The sequence below is a fragment of the Bacillus rossius genome, chromosome 1, assembly GCF_032445375.1.
Source record: "Bacillus rossius redtenbacheri isolate Brsri chromosome 1, Brsri_v3, whole genome shotgun sequence".
In the NCBI taxonomy this organism is placed as follows: domain Eukaryota; kingdom Metazoa; phylum Arthropoda; class Insecta; order Phasmatodea; family Bacillidae; genus Bacillus; species Bacillus rossius.
Genome location: NC_086330.1, coordinates 140,494,648 through 140,513,179, shown reverse-complemented (window position 1 = coordinate 140,513,179; position 18,532 = coordinate 140,494,648). Strand labels below are relative to the sequence as shown.

Here is an 18,532-nt window from a genome sequence, read left to right as displayed (position 1 = left end):
GGAAATTTTCTTTCTGTTTCTTGGATTTTAACATACGAGTAACAAATTTTCAATTTTTTCTTTCATTATTTTCTGTATATTGTGTGTGACGCTACTTTCCTATTTATACTGACAAAACAAATTCTGAGTCTTTTAAAAAAAATTGCAGTTTTTAACTTAAAAATCTAAATGTATTTAGCAAACCTGTGCGTGTTGATTCTCGAGGCCACAAACTTTGCTGAGACCTGTCAACGAAATTCGCTAGGCAGGTGGGTGTCGGACCCAACACACATGTCTTCCTTCTCCTTATTCAGTTTTTTTTCCATGTGTCATGTACTTAAAAATGTTTAGTCAGATTTTCTAACACTGTTTTAGCTACGCCCATGCTTACAGTGGGTGTATGTATTAGTCTTAAACCATCTAATCTGTGTCATAAGTACTAATTGTCCAATCCAATCGAAAAAGCAGCAGATCATTACAGTATTTTGAAAACTTGTTGATACAATTTTTATTATTAATGTACTACCAACTATGATTGACGATGTCACCTCAAACTCGGGTTAGTTGTAGGTACATACCAATCATCTAGAAATTATTTTTCTAGCTGAGAGTTACAAACAAGCATTTATAGGTCATCTTTTTAATAGCTTCTAGGCAATAAATGTAAATTAGTATTTTTTAAATTATTTTTGTCACTCAACCATAGCGTGAATATAATCATTAATAATATAACAGACTGTATTTAGATGTATAACAATACTATAGAACCAAGTCGGTGCTGTGAATACTTTCTTAGTGTCAAGCCGTATTAGCAAGTGTTTTTTTTCAACGAGTCTCCAAAAAACTTCAACACACAAATTTTCACAACGTAATAATTTTTTTTTCTCAAAAGTAACACGTATAAGACAGCTTTAAATTGTATACTAATATTTCAAACATATTTTTAAGTCATTATTTCAAATTTGTCTATCTTGTTCAGTGCGGTATAATGTAATTAATATTACCATACCTACCATTATTTGTTTATCCTATTCGGTGTCGTTCTTTGACCTGATTTCATGTACCTGTGCTGTTAACTTTAAAGTATATTGTATAGAAACACTCCTATGTCTCACATAGAAAATTTTATGTACAAAAACTATTTTTTTTTCTCAGAAACAATGTGGAAGAAATACAAAACATGTCTGGAGTGGAACGGCTATGAAGCAGTGGCAATCTGTCTTCTTCGGAATGTGAATCTCATGCGTCGTTATGCGACAGAAAGGAAGACCATGATAAATTGTCCATATCTGATGAGGAAAGTCTTCCAGGTCTATTAGTTGAAAACGTTCCTTCGTGTGCCCCTACAATAGCAGAAAACAGAATCGTAGACATCAAACATTTTATGAAAGAAATGGGAGTAGTCTACGAGCACCCAAACATTTGCACACTAGGACGTTTTGAGCTCAAGAGTGAGCAAAGAAAATAAGTTTGAATTCTACAGAAGTATGGTTGTCTTCCAAAAAAAATTGTTTAGCATCTAGTTCCCAATAAATATATATTGTACTGTGTACCCAATACTTTGATTTTGTGTGTTCTCGCAAATTGAAAATCTTGCGCATCCTGAAATATTAAAAAAAAATTAAGAATCTTTTATGTACTGAAACGTATATTTTATACTGTTTGCCATAAAATATTTATTCGTATGAAAACAAATAAACAATGGGTTTTAATGTTATTTTTGGCTCGCAGTTATATGAAGATACGTTTAGCCATCTAAAAAAAATCAAGGGGGCCTTTTTTTGTAAATATATCCATCTATGAATTTTCATGATTAAATGCTTGAATATACACTTTATAAGCCAGCTTATGTGTCTATTTTTTTTTTCTAAATCACCGTCGCATTTAATCAGTTTTCTGGGCTGGCAATAAAAATGCGGTATGTTGAAGTTATACGTGGACTACGTTAAAAATTATACCTCTTCCCTTCGCATCTCATTTCTCGCGGTCAAGATTTTATTACAGAGGGTTTTTCTTCCCTAATGCTTCTCCAAAAACAGCTTTTACAAACATTTTCAGAATAATAAATCTTTTCTGAAAAGTAGGACATCTAAGGCAGTTTACCGCAAACAAAAATTCTTAGTATTTTTTTAATGTTAATTTTTTTATGCTTGTTCATCTTGCTGCAACGCGTTATTCAGGGGTGACATTTGATTGTGTTAATTGTTTCGCCTTTTTTTTCTCTTTAGGTCCATGATTGAGTTACCCTGCACAATATTTGTTTCATATCTTAACAATTTTTTGTGAAAATTTGCCGCCAGTTCATGAGTGAATTATAATAAAGTATACTTTTTGGGCTGGAGAACTATAAGTACATCTCATTTTTGCTGTATTTCTCTTTCTTGTGCCCACGATTCGTTACGGCATATAGAAATGCTATTTTAGCTTTTTTAACAAATTCGTTCAGAATTAGAAAATAATCCTTATTTTTAAAGTTGATCATATTAATTTCGTACAGTGGTCGCTGCTCTCTGCAATGTGGTCATTTAGTTGAAATTTGCAGTGGAATCGTCAATGCAAGGCTAACGACTCTTTTTCAAATATGTGATAACGGTGCTATTTTCTCTGTCTTCGCTTTGCAGCTTTCAGCTCAGTTCCGGGAATCACTTCAGGTAGGCTCGGGAAGGGTGTGTGTTGGTTTAAGAAGGGGTGGAGGGGGAAGTGGGAAGGCATTAGGGACAGTACAGTCGCGCCTAGAACATTGTAGCCGGACATATACTAGACTTTCTGGCAGGTAATATGGCCTTAAGTATATACTTCATGCGAATATGGATACGATCTAAGTCGGGGAGTTACAATTGTATATACAATGTCAACCTAAATAGTGCTTACCAGTTTAGAGGTGGACATGTGTTTTCACGCCCAGTTTGCGAGTATATATATTTTTTCAATGGTTCATTTCAAGAGTTTTCATATAATCCCGAATTGACTGAGAGAAAAATATTGATGTATTGAGTAAGTATAGCCAGTAGCCAGGAGCGTACGCAATTTTTTTCATTTCCGGGGGAGCGGGAGTATTTTGACAACTCTGCCTGCTGTCATTTTGTTAGTGGGGATTATAGACTTTTTTTTTAAGATTTCTTAGAATTTACGGGTGGAGGGATATATTTCCCTATCTCCTCCCCCCTTTTTCTGAGTAGCCTACGCTCCTGTATATACCTCCGTAATGTTTCCTAGACACTGCCGCATCGCACATGAACTCTCGAAGATGCAGAGTTTCGGGATCGCCTGCGAACCAGTGGATATGCATCGTGCACGACGCGACGGTGTGTTTGGTTGCCTGCCAATCACGGCGCCGTAAATTGGAAATAATAACATCAGTAAAGAGAACCCGAAACTAGAATGAGTTTCAGTCTCATACACGCCAAGAAAACACCGCCAACTCCATGGAAGAAAAATTACTGGTGGTTAGTTTTCTGGTATGTATAATGTGTAAGGTCATGGTTATAAGTGACTTGGCTAGAGGGTTTTAACAGTTTCGAAAATTGAAGAAATGATCTAGACTAATAATATAACGAGAGTGAGTTTGTTAGTAATCTCGATAACTACTGGACCGATTAAAAATTTCTTTACTGTTTTAAAACCAGGTTATTCCAGATGAATATATGCTAATTAATAAATTATCAATATGTTTCCGTAGTTACAAAAATGTTTCTAAATAAAACCGGATACAAAACGACTAAGTACACACTGTGTTAGAGATTTGAAGTTTTTACAGTGTAAAAAATTCCCGCAGCGTCGTCCAATATGTTTCTCTATCCCCCGGCGTGAAATGCCCTTCTGTACTCAGACCGCTCAGTGACGACATGCCAGGAGGACATCGCGACGAACAGTGATGCGAGCCATCTATTCAGAGTATTGATGGGTCGGACACAAGACATTAACTCAGATTTTGGATTTTTTATAGTGATTCTTAAAGGTCGTCAAGTTGGTTTAAACTTGACGTGGCTGAAAACCTCGGCAATCTCGTTCGGGTGTCTTAAAGGTTTATAAAATAGGTAAAATGCGATTATGTCACTGAATGCATAAGCGCTAGAATAAATGACGCTCCTGTTCTGAGGAGAATGACACGCGTAATGTTTTACGTCACACGATATTGTAGTGGTTTAAAATGTTTTGGAGATACGCCACTGCTGGTTACACAATATGTCATAAGAAAACCTCAATAACGAACAAAATATAATAATATACAAACACAAAGAAAACCAGCCAAAATCAGCCGATTTCAAAAGTTATAAGTATAGGCAGCACAGAAAACTCCATGGCAGGAAATAGTCAGAAAAATATTACAGCGCGGATGGAAATTGTGGGCTGACAACGACAAGATAGAAAAATAATGTGAAAAAACAACACGAAGACGTATAGACGAACCAAGCGCTGTAACAAAATAAACATCCTGGACACCTCAGCGACCACAGCATAGACGAATTCAATATGCAGTTTTTTCTGTACTGTTTATGCTTCTAACTTTTGACATCGCCTGATTTTGGCTTGTTTTCCGAGTGTTGGCATATTCGTCTTTTTTGTCCGTTATTGAGGTTTCTTATGATATACAGTGTAACCAGCAATGAGGTATGTTCATAAAAAATAATTTTTAAATCAATCTTCCCCACACAGGAAAAAAAAAGTCCTGTACTTTTAAAAACGATTCCTTTGAAATCCAGTCACCAATAAATAGTTCTTAATACTACAGGAAATATATTGTAACCTTGTACAACACATGGCTATGGTCATTTTTGCATATATGAAATACGTTTTTTGAGATAATGCTGAGTATTTGCTACCAAAATTGGTGCATAATTTTTTGACGTGACAAAATCTAATAAATCGATGAACGCCGGCTGCACGCACGAAAAAGTGTCCCGTAACGCACATTGTCCCACTACGTATGTGTCCTGTTACGCTCATTGTACTCATGCGCGGAATCTCTCTTCCACTCGATTGGAACAACCATCGATTTGACTTTTCAATCATGTTTTCGTCGTTTGAATTATTAATATTATGTAATTTAACGATCGTCCACCGATTTTCAGCACAATCAGTACTGTTATTTAAAAGTAATGTTGAATATTCAAATACGATTTTAACGAACAATGGTGTTTTACAGTACACATAATAATTCCAATTACACCCAGAATCTTTTGCACAATGGTTTAAAAAATATTATAACACATTATAAATAAGTTTGGTGTATTTGGGATGCGTATTTCTTATAAAATCGTATTATAAAAACGAAATAATATTATTCCCTTACGGTACTGTCATCTACGGTGACGGACGCGAACTGAACGAATCCTGCTCTCTATCAACTGCCGCGGGAACTAGGCACTCGTTAACACATATTTTCCTTTGTTTATCGCGAGGGGCGTTATTATTAATGAATTATAAATAAAATTTCGTGCCTGGGGCCACAATTGCATATCATTTTGAGAACTGGAAGACATAAAAAAGTAAAATATTCTCGACGAATTTTAATCTGTGGTTATCATTGCTTATTACAACAACAATTTCGGCAATAAAAGTTCATTATTCTTGCATTTTAAAAATCTGATTGCTAGTATAATTTCAAGTACCTATTTATTCTTCTATTATTAAAAAAGTAGCATCTGTAGGCAAGTGCAGTTATAATAGGTTATGTTAGATATTTGATTACAATTTATTTATATGAAAACTTTAACATAATTTTATTTAAACGAAAAGTTTATGTGGTTTTCATTGCTTATTACAACAATAATTTCGGCAATAAAGGTTCATTATTCTTGCATTTTAAAAATCTGATTACTAGTATAATTTCAAGTATTTATTATTTTATTATTAAAAAAAGTAGTACCTGTCGGCGAGTGCAGTAATATTAGGTTATGTTACAATTGACTAAAAAATTATGGTGATTCATATAATTGATGATAGATATTTGATTACATTTTATTTATATGAAAACTTGTTCATAATTATATTTAAATTTTATAGCTAAACGCCAGTTTTTAAAATTAATTACAAGTCATCTACACGTGAACTGTTTCGTCGACTGTTTATAAAGTGAAGTGAAAAGTTAATGTGGTTTTCATTGCTTATTACAACAACAATTTCGGCAATAAAGGTTAATTATTCTTGCATTTGAAAAATCTGATTACTAGTACAATTTCAAGTATTTATTCTTTTATTATTAAAATAAAAATGATTCAATCTAATATATAAAATTCTCGTGTCACAGTTTTCGTTGCCATACTCCTCCGAAACGGCTTGACCGATTTTGATGAAATTTTTTGTGCTTATCCGGTATCTATGAGAATCGGCCAACATCTATTTTTCATCCCCCTAAATGTTAGGGGTAGTCCACCCCTAAATTTTTTTTTTTTAATTTTTGGAGAAAATTTTTTATTTTATTTTTTTTATAATGTGGCATTAAAAAATACACACAACCCTAAATTTTCACCCTTCTACCCCCAACCCCTAATTTTTAATAGAATTTTATATTTTTCAACCCCGGTCGATAGCTGATCAATTAACACTTGATCAACCTTCCCCGCCTACAGCGAGCTCATTACCTGGATTAACACATAGACCACATATTAATATGAAATTCCATCCCTAAGGGAGTGAAAAAGTGATAATTTCATTTTATAACAGAAAAAATCATAGGTCATAGACATACAAATAGTGAGGGAGTGTCATTTCTTTATGTCTGCCACACGATCATACACATAGTAAGGTCTGGCAAATTCATATTTTTCTCCTTGGTGAGACCAGCCCGCTTAGTGGAGCTCGCAGCGGCTAGCAAAATAAAGGCGCTCATAACCGTTTTGTTCTTAACTTCGTCAATAGATAGAGTTAGTTGCCTTGAATTTTAAACACACCATCGTTTGATGCGTTTGTCATGTCTTTAATTTTCGTTTGTTTATGCCGTATGCGTTACTATACCGTTCATCCAATTGCGATGCAATTTTGGTGAGTTGTAATGCGCATGCCCGTGAAGGTTTCTGAGACGGTATAACTATTTTGCAATAGTTGGAGCACAAATCGTTTCAAAAATGTGTTTATTTCATATTATATAGCGGTAATTCGTCTGTTTTTGTTGTATAAGTGCACACTAATGACATAATTTATTTAAATATAAAAGAGAGTCAGAGATAGAGTGATATATATAGAGTGAGATAGAGAGAGACAGAGAGATAAGTTGAGATAGAGCGAGGTATAGAGAATGAAATGGGTTAGATAAAGAGATATATAGATGTATATAGCTATATAGAGATTTATATATAGAAGAGATAGAGATAGTGTGAGGTATATATGTAAATATGTAGATATAATGAGATAAATAGCGATAGAGAGATGCATAGATATATAAAGATGTAGATAGAGATAAATATATGTTTAGAGAGATGGATAGATGATTTGTATATGTGTAACTACTTCAAACATATTACAAAACATAGCTGAATGAGGCATTGCAATGCATGTCGAGCATTAGCTAGATAATTGAATTTTTTCTATATTTGTAATCTCTTATTTTTAAGCTTTTTTCTATATTACTTTATAGAGTCTAGATTACATACAGACCAGGTAAATAACTATAAACTGGCAGAGCAACGTCTGTCGGGATCTGAAAGTGATATAAATTATTTTGCACACTTGACATTCAAATTAAGAAGACAATTACTAACTACATCTGATTTCGAAAAAGGTACCCTTCATCATGTATTCAGCCCGGGCAACGCCGGGTACTGCAGCTATAAATTCCCTAGAAATAATTTATATGGCAAAACAACGTTTGCCGGGTCAGCTAGTTTTATTCATAAAAGTATGCAATCATTTCATCAATGTTTTGTTATGACGTTGTCACGTTAAACTATCGTCCGTAAACCGACTTTACCGACAACCAATTTTTTTTTTGGATGAACATTAAATCTGTTTAATTTCATCTCTGGGTTCGCCTGTGTCACTGTTTTGTCGTCAAGTTGTCGAGACTATCTTTTTTAGAATTGATTTTTTATTCAAGCATTTATTTTAACCATGGAGAAGATGATCAGATATTAAATAACATGGTTTATTTAGATTTAGGGTAAATAATCCCAATTATATATCTAGTTTAATGAAAGAGAAACGAATGGGTATTTAATTTAATTAGCTTAAAAAATCTGCGTTCATTATTAGAATTAAAAATGTAACTATGATACGTAAATATTAGTCTAGCATGAACCAGGCCGTTTGGACAAAGAAATTATAAACATAATGCTAATACGGATTACGGCGCCCCGACTCAAGCGCTCATGGTGGCCTTCAGGGCGAAGTCAGTAATCGGTTAGATTCCGGCGTCATCTGACGTCTGGCTATCATCGATGAGTAATAATTGTACTAGGAACTAGCTGCAGTACGAAACATACAGCAACAATCTACCACGCGCAATTGCGGATTTGATAAGATTCTAAAATGAACTGATTTAGTAGGAGTTGAATTCACTTGAACGGAAGTAGAATTTTGACGTGAATAAATCGGGATGTCAGTTTGAACAGTGGAGTGTAACGAAAATAGGATGGATTTTGAAATTTTACGAAATATAAACCACATTTATATAGGTAGTGTAGGGGTTTACGCATGTGCCATTATAAACAGTTTGTGTGTGTGTGTGTGTGTGCACGTGTGTATGTATACACAGGTCGATAGGAGTAATATGCAAGTTTCTTGAACGTCCAGTTCCAGGTGACTCATCTACTCTGAGAGCAGAAATTGGGCACTTGTGTTTAGCAATTCGAATAAAATAAATTTCATTTTGTGCGAAAATAGCGAACAATTTAAACAATGTTAAAAACTTTTTAACAATTTTACGATGTAAACACTGTGCAACGAAATTACGAAGAATAGTGTGAAATAATTTAAAATGTCGAGGATTTATACAATGCGAATTGCAAGAAACGACGGTCAGAAGAACGAACGGTTTGCGGAGATTCCTAACTGCATGGAGAGGGAGAAAGCTAAGATGGCGAATGTCACCCGGGCTAGTATGAGTGCAGGTATTACCGATAGTGACGTGAGTTACAATGATAAAACTACCCCAATTTTCTGTGTTTACATGGAGATATTCTGTGTCAAGTTCCAACAGACAACATTTTTCGACTCACCTGTAGAACTGATAAGGAATCCATGGCCCGTCCTCTACCGTCCGTTTGTAGATGGCGAAGCTCTCTGGTCGAGGAGAGTAGAACCACAGACGGATGTAGGTGATGTCGAACGACTTTCCTGCAACGACAAGCAAATACATTTTTCATCATTCCCGTCATGTAAAAAAACGAGATGTTACAAAAAGCAGACAACTAAATCGTCATGTCCATTTTACAGAGCAAACAAAAAATCTAACATCAAACAGAATACCTACTAGACAAAACAAGTATTTATATCTAACTGCGAAACTGAAGTGAATATTTAGTTAATCTGACAACTTTTTTAGCGAAAACCCAAAACAATAGCGACTTAGATTTTTTTGTATAATTTAATCACTCTTCAAAACTTAGTAGCTAATAAAAAAAAGTATAAGGGTTTGGGGCTGTAATAACTGAAACCTTCTATTTAAGTACATATATTAAATTTACGATGAATTATCATTTTTATATCTACATGTGAACAGGAAAGTTGTTTGTATTTGCTGTTTTTGTTACAAATATCTTGTCATCAGCCCACTATGTTAAACTGTGTTGTTATTTGTCCTGATAAACTCCTTCCACGGAATTATCTGTGCTGTTTATGCATTTAAAATTTGACGTCAGTTGATTTTGGCTTGTTTTCACCTTTGAGCGTTCTTCAGGTTTTCTCTACGATATACAATGCAAACTAGCAACGGCGTATGGCCAAAATAACTATTTAAATGTTCATTTAAATTAAAACAATACAATATTCAATTCACAAATAAAATAATTTTGAACCATAATCATTTACACCTTCTTCCTCTGTCTCACACTCACAGCAACAAGACTCTTCCATATCTATGCTACACACTAATGTTAAGGTAGACCAATTTTATTTTCTGTTCGTACACCCATTATAGGCTTGATTTGCTAATATAACTTTAAAAATCATTGATTAAAATAATAAATTAACATGATATTGCTTACATTTCGTATGCAACTGATCTTAAACTTCGTTGAAATTCTTAAATTTAAATTTGTAATTGAATGTTGTGCGTGTTTTATTGGAGACATGAACAAGTCACGAACTATCAAACGCTTTCTGCAATGAAAGAGCTTAAGACTTTAAAGCCTCAATAATAACACTGTATATAAATAATTTTCACCATCAACACCACCACGAGGTGATTACAATGCCATTTCGTGTCGGGCAGCACTACACACAAGCCTTATAAATTACATTGAGTATTATTTATATTCAAATGTAATAAGCTAGTTGCGTACATCATAATAGGTATTTTCACACTTTGCACAAAAATAAAAGTTGAAACCGTAATTCGATTAAATTTAATTTTACTCGGATAATTATGATAGGTACCTATTTGTAATTTTCACTGCAATACTGCAATTCCATAATGAATTTATTCGTTTGAACAACCTAAATGTTTATTGCAAAGCTTTATTATGTTAACAAAGATTTCACACATTTATAATAAATACATGTAGAACAGATTTGAATGATGTATGTTATCATTTATATTAAAATAAAATAATATTAAAAAATCAATAAAATAATTTTGAACCATAATCTTTCCTGATTCGACTTATATTCGTGGAGCTATGTCTACACGATAAACTAAAAAATTCTTCTTCCGCAGCCCACAGAAATGTCGGCGTGAGCTAAGTTTTCGAAGTAGTTCGATAATTCATGCGGACGATAAAACTACGCTCTGGTTTGGTATTTTGATGTCCGCTGTGCCCGCTCAGCTGATTCGAATGTTGTAAATACTCACGCCGAATGCAGTATCGGAAACACACACTTGGGCGCAGCACCACACAGAGGAGGCAGCATTTGTTTCGAACGTCACACGCTAGAGTGCAGCAGCTACCGGTCCTACCACCGTACGAAAAAAAAAATCCTGATTGAAGTAAACCAATAAACTGTTTTTTTTTTCAATGGTACATACTGTATTCTGTATATTCCAATGTATACTCGGTAGTTCTATTTATTAAATATTAATTTACTCTACAGTTTATTCCTTTAAAATATGTGACCTGGAACTTGTATTCAATTATTTAGTGTAACATTACTACCGTGAATTTTATGAACGTGTATTTTAAACAAGCAAGGGGGCGTAGGCGGGTAATATTTCCGCGTTGAAGTGTTGAAGCCCCTCATTTTAAAATTTAAAATAAATATATACTTATAAAGGTAATAGTAAAATTATAACGGTTTGCAGAAAGTAACGCTTTTCTCGTGAACAATAAGGATAATTTAATCCCAAAATTGCTTTAATAAATATGCATTTAAACAATAAAAATAGTTATAAATGGGGATTCATCTCACCCTTGTCTTCCAAAAAACAAAAGTAGGCCTACCGCTCAATTGAAAAATACTTCGATAATTTTTCAGGTGTAAGACAGTAATGAATGATTGGTTCTTTGCTACTACTGCAGTACGTTACGTATTAAAACAGAAAACTCTGAGACATTTGTCAACTTTTAACGTGATTGTTATTTTTAAGGCAAAGTAAATCAATGTACAGTAAAGGCTCTTTAATGGCAATCGAGCCAAAGATAAATTAATGTAATACAATTATATTTAAACAAAGTGATACAATGACGGCAGAGCGTTTATGTTTATATAGGTATATGAAATAACGTTACAATAACTAAATTCACGCGAAAACAAATTTAGAAGGCGAGCTGCCTAGTGGGTGCCGAATTATAGAATGGGTTGAACCGAAGAATGTACCACTTATACCTGTACTTCACAAAAACCATTTTGCACGGGTTCTAGAACAGAAATTATAGCTAATAATGTGCCATACAGCACACAATGCTTCAAGTACATAAAAGAAATGTAACATCTAATATAAACGTAGTGATGTTCCTGTAACAAAATTGTCTGGAACATTTGTGTTGTATGGGTATAAAGGCCCGTCTACAACAGTCCGAACCTATGGGTGGTCCGTGTCCTTATCCTAATGCGAATGACGTCACATTGTCGCACGGAAAACAGCCCAGTATACAATAGCGATGTCCGATGTCCGAATATACTGAGTAGTCACCAGAGCTTCTGTCCCTCACGAGGATGAATGTTAAACATGCAGATATAGTTTTTGTCGTACAATGCTGACACAAGAAGGCCGCTCAGCTCACGGCACTCATGAAAACTTGAATGGCGTTATTTTTATAAAATGTAAAATCTCTTTCCAGGCAGTTAACAAAACAATTACTGCAGCCAATCGCTGCAAAATAACCAACAAGTTCTATAAAAAAAATTCCTTAACAATTTGTGCAAAAAACTTTGCAGCTGTCCAGCTAAATTAACGTGCAATAAACTCAACCGGTTTACCAGATTATGTTCGCCGTTACACATGCGAGTGCAGCGAATAATGAAAAGAAGCGCATAAAAGTTAAAGAGTTGCTACGGAATTATTATCCGCAAGCTAAAAAGAATATAAAAATATACTTGCAGAAAAAAAAATCTGTTATCTTGCACATGCAACTTGTGCAACCAGTAATTACGGGAAAGTCGAATACTTTATTCAAAAATAAATTACAGACAATTGTAAATTTGTAATTTGTAATTTACATGAAAACAACTATATCACTACAAAATAGTGTTCGCAGTAATACTAGGTTCGGATTCTATCCCATCATTTATGCTTTGTGTTATTCCAGTACATACAATAATAAAAGTTATTTGTAAACCGTTTCCTGAATAGCTTTCCAGTATTAACTGCGCACATAATAAACATTATACAAAAAGAAAATAAGGCCTATTGTCGACTATTCGATTTTTTCCATGGTTAAAACAGTTATGATTGACTGTAATTAAAATATAAAATTATGCGCAAATTTTCGAAATAAATACTCAGCATTATCTCGAAAAACGTTTTTCATATGTGCAAAAAATAACCATAGCCATATGTTGTACAGAGTTACAATATATTTTTTGTAGTATTACAAACTATTCCTTGGCAACTGGTTTCCAAAGGAATCTTTTACTTGTAAAAGTATAGATTTTTTTTTTCCTGTGCGCAATAGCGCGACAGGCGCAACGCAAAGGACACGATGCAACAGCAAAAGATCGCATTATTATGAACATGAAGTTTTAAACAGCGTTTCCATTACATTCGCACTGCATATAGGCTATACGACAGCCATGAATGTTGACGATTTTCTTTATTGAACCTGTTCGAGAAACATTTGTTTAATAAATATTAAATATTTTTTTCAGGGAAAAAAAAAATTGTACATGAACGTATACCCGTGTACACAAAGGAGTTTAGTACACAAAACATCAAACACAGACCATTTCACAATGGAGCTATTCGATCGAAACTAATAGAATAAACGGAAAATAGCAACGAAAACAAAAACACTATTTCGTTTTCAAATAAACTCATGGCTCGCTATATTAATTTGCAAAAGAAGTATCAGTCAAACCATTAAATTATAAGATTTATTACTTGAAGAATCATCAATTTTCAATTCCCACACAAAATACTAAGCATTGCGAGTGTGATACATTTAGGAAGTAATATTCATTAGTAATTATTCCCACGAGGAAGCAGGGAACAGTAATGTTTCAGAACTGCTTTCCATGACATTAAATTGGTCACAGATTGAACTAGGAATATTTAAAAAAATTACGATCATAAATATAGAACTTTTGTAATTTCATACAACTTTTTATGAAAGAAAATTTAACTTAACACTTTAAGAAAACAAATATACGATCGAGAATTTAAAAAAAAAAGTGAGAGAGTCTTTTAGTACTTGCCAGAGATGTGTAACATCTAACCTCGGTAACGAGCAAACTCAAGTGTTCTCATGTTGCAAATACACTTATAATACGAAACACGGAAACAAAATTTAACGTAGAATTCTTTAAAATAATGCCGAGCGTGATAAGTACACGAAAACTGTGTTATGAACTACATTTCTTGATGCGAACCACGTGTAGTTTCCCTCACTTGACGCTAGAATTCACTGCCGGAGTAGCTACGTTGATTAACCATTTGATTGACAAACCAAAATTTTAAATTACATAATCAAACGGCTCCGATAACGGAAAAAGACATAAAAAAAAATAACTAAACCCCGGCTTTGAGCCTGATTTTCGACAAGCAATTTTATTAAACTAGTGCCCATCTTGTTAAAATTATTAAAGGTAAATACTATAAAGTTTCTCTTAATTTTGGCTCGCGACATCCGCTACAGATGACTACACTGTGGTTTCACATTTCCGTTCCATGCGACTTCCGTTCCATTCACCAAATGTCGTGTACCGGGTTCGGGTTCGGTGCTATCTCGCCCCCCCCCCCCCCCCCCCGGGGGGCAGGGAAGACGCGCCTGTAACATATCTATCCCAGGAACAGCGGAAAGGTTGATGTTCGCGCTGGACAAAAATGATAATTTTGCTAGTCATGGATATTCTGAGGTGGTGTTGATGACTGGGTGAACGATTTGGAGGCTTCTTTGAAAATATCCTACCCCCCCCCCCCCCCCCCCCACCTTTTTCATCGGCTTAGACACAGGGAAAACCCTGGGCTCATTAGTAGTTTATAAAAGGGGCTCCTGTTACTGGGTCCATGGGTTTGGTGCCTGTGGTGCCGACTGCCAACTGGAATTCTAACGTTATGGCGGCCATGTTGAATGACTTGACCCTAAACCCGTAGGCTATTTTGGATTCACCATTTTTTTCTGCCATATTGTTTTACGTAATTTAATTTTCTAGAACTTTCCGCCATCTTGGAATCGAATGACCCACTCCCTAACGTTGCACCTTTCGTTGTGGCCGTCATGTTGAAAAACCATAATTTTTATGCTAGAAATTCGGCGAAAATTTAATTGATTAGTTTACGAAACTACTCGTACCTCAACGAAGTATCCTTCATACACAAAGGACTGAAGGGAATCTGGCCACATACAATAATAACCTGTTTTACTTGCATGTGAATAAGATTGAAAATTAAATTATATATAGGTTCTCAAAAGTGATTGTTTCATTTATCGAGATCTGACTTCAAACTTATAATGAGTTCTCGTAATACAGATTCCTTTTTGTAAATTTGCTTCCAAATGTGCTTCCTTTTTTATTTTTTTGAATGTGCTTCTTTTTTCGATTGTGCTTCCAAATGTGCTTCCTTTTTAGATTATTCTTCCAAATGTGCTTCATTTTTGTCGAGTGTGATTCCAAATGTGCTTCCTTTTTTGATTATGCTTCCAAATTTTCCTTCCTTCTTTTTGTCGAATGTACTTCCAAATGTGCTTCCTTTCTGACGAATGTGCATCGACAAGTCTGTAATCATGACATGATGGCTTCGTGGTGCGGATACGCTTAGTCTATACGTTTGACTTCTTAACATGACTTGTTTTAAAGTTATTCCAAGTATCGAAAATAAGGCATCTTGGCTACTGGCTATATGTACCCAACCACCAACTGGATGTGGCTGGCCACCGACTGGCCGTGTTGCCTTACTAAACGGCTGGTCGGGTCTGGTCATCTAACATGACTTTCCTTGTTAATGACAGGTTAATCGACTGTCATGTAGAACTGCCCTGAAAATACATACAAAAGACTCGTTTCACCTTCTAAGAAGACTCAGAAATCATGAAATACTAGCAATTTCCTTGTCTGTACTTGTAGAATTTACTTAATAATTTTTTTTATTTGTAATTTTGCTTTTTTTTATTGAACCTCTCATTTCAATGTGTAAATTAAAATAAATATATTTTACCTGAAATTACTTTTTGAAAGAAACAAGGATTGAACCGTGGACTAAAATATATCCAATCAATCATTATTTAAAAAATAAATGTTTTTATGCTTGTTGGAAATATTTATCGAAATTTCTAGGTCAATAATTACGAATTACCAAGATGACAGTCAATATGTCATCATTGGCTTACTGGAGGCTGTTAGATAAGGAATTTAAGCCTCGTTTAGGATATTTTACCATGTTTTATTATAAAAGTTTTTAAACCTGAAATTAACTTCTTGCATTGTCCAAGGATTGAACCGAGGACAGGAATCGATTTAATCAATCATTATTTTAATAAGCAATTCTGATGAATTTTGGAATTTTTCCCGAATTTATATGTCAATAATTACATATTTTCAAGTTGGCTCCCAAGATGGATTACAAGATGACGGGCGCCCTGGCAATAAATAATACTGCACTCTAGCAGGCAAAAATTAAACTAATATTATGGCAGCGTCCACTAGCCGACGAAAATTAGATTGTGACCTCCAGAAGACAAAAACAAAATGACCACAATGATGTCATACTGGCTGATATAATATCTGCTTGGCATTAGTGGTGGGTAGTGGTGGTAGCTCTGTCTGCTGGTCGCCTCCGTGGAGAAATGATCCGTCGCCATTTTTAATCAAATGATCTCACCAGGGTCATACCCAGTACCTTTTTAAAAATTTAGAATCAAAATTTAATTAAACATTAGTAAATCTACTATATAAAAATAAGTCGGGTTTTCCTTCCTGACGCTATAACTCCAGAACGCACGAACCGATTTTCACGGTTTTGCAGTCGTTGGAAAGGTCTCGGGCTCCGTGAGGTTTATAGCAAAGAAAATTCAGGAAAAATTCAGGACAAACCAACATTTTAAGTAGATGGCGCTGGTGCGTGATACATTGTTTGACAGCTACTCATTGTTCTCTGCTCAGTTAATTTCATGTGACAAACCGGTATTGTGTTCACTGTGAAATTGTGAAAAAAAAAAAAAGAAAAAAAATAAGTTATTCGTTTCCTAACATTTCAATTGGAAACCATCAAATCAACTACTCATTGTTCTCTGCTCAGTTAATTTCATGTTACAAACCGGTATTGTGTTTACTGTGAAATTGTGAAAAAAAAAAAAAAAAAAGTTATTCGTTTCCTAACATTTCAATTGGAAACCATCAAATCAACTACTCATTGTTCTCTGCTCAGTTAATTTCATGTGACAAACCGGTATTGTGTTTACTGTTAAATTGTGGGGAAAAAAAAGTAAAAAAACATATAACGTATATTGTGCAAATTTTTATTCAATTTCAACAGCAGGCATTTGTCTTTAAGGTCGTAAGTTGAACTGTGTAAATTATGTGGATCGTGCATTTGAGGTTAAATTCACCACTCTGTCCATAGCTCAAAATGCCTAGAGGACGACGTGCCAACATCGGCCGCCGCATAAGACATGCAAGCCAGCAACAAGTGTATTCACAGAACTTAAGCGAAGAAAGACAAAATATAATAAGAGAAAATGCCCGATTGAGACAACGCGTGAGCACACGAAGATCATTGGCATCATACAATCGCTTGGCATTCCAATATGATCCCACTGCGAACTACAGTGATGATGAAAATTTAGATATTGGACCAATGACGACTATATGCCGATATTGCAATGCGTTAAAGTTCAAAAGAGAAACGGCTGGATTGTGCTGCGCAAGTGTAAAAGTCAAACTGGATCCATTACTTACACCACCACAGCTACTGAAACCATTGTTCGATGGAAGTGATCCCGATTCCAGCCATTTTCTTCAACACATCCTTGAATACAATAACTGCTTTCGCATGACTTCCTTTGGAGCTAATATCATTCGAGAAGGCGGCTTCATGCCGACTTGCAAGGTAAAGTATCACTCACACCAACACAATGAATTGCAATACATAACTACATATACACCACACACTACACCATCACACGATCAGAAGTTACACCGTATTCTTAAACAAATGATTGTTTGCAATTACAGATACAAGGACAAATATATCATTTGCATGGTTCAATGGTGCCAACACCAGATGAACCGCATCAATTTCTGCAAATATATTTCATTTCGTCGATGGTGGATCAGCTGAATGTGCGGTGCAATATACAGGGAACACAACAGTTAAAGAGACGAATTATTGAACAGTTGCAAGCGTTTTTTCACGCTAATAATGCTGTGGTTAATATGTTCAAAACAGCATTGGAACGAATGCCATCGGATACGCACAAATTTGTCATAAGAGCGGATTGTACCCCAACAGGTGAACATGTGCGAAGATTCAATGCACCCACCGTTAATGATGTTGCTGCAATTATTGTTGGCGATCCAACTAAATCGCGAGACATTGTCGTTCAGCGAGGAAGCAATATCATGCATCGTGTAAACGAGACACATCGTTTGTACGATGCGTTACAATATCCAATCATTTATTGGCAAGGGCAAGACGGATACGACATCACGTTGAAGATGGTCGATCCAATTACAGGTACAATATTCACACACTAATTATTGCTATTATTGCTATTATTGGTTTCCATTAATTATTGCTATTATTGCTGTTATTGGTTTCCATTAACAATTCATTTAATTTTGCATTTTCAGGCGTATCAACGAA

At 34.8% G+C, this 18,532-nt stretch overlaps 1 protein-coding gene across 1 annotated transcript in view; it reads right to left on the bottom strand.

The window, feature by feature from the left end:
• Positions 1-18,532, bottom strand: part of LOC134546223 (laminin subunit gamma-1) — a 617,689-nt gene that overhangs the window by 305,918 nt on the left and 293,239 nt on the right. Inside the window, exon 3 of the mRNA XM_063388849.1 lies at positions 9,135-9,252. Coding sequence (XP_063244919.1) covers positions 9,135-9,252 — 118 coding nt within the window. The remainder of the gene's footprint in view (positions 1-9,134; positions 9,253-18,532) is intronic.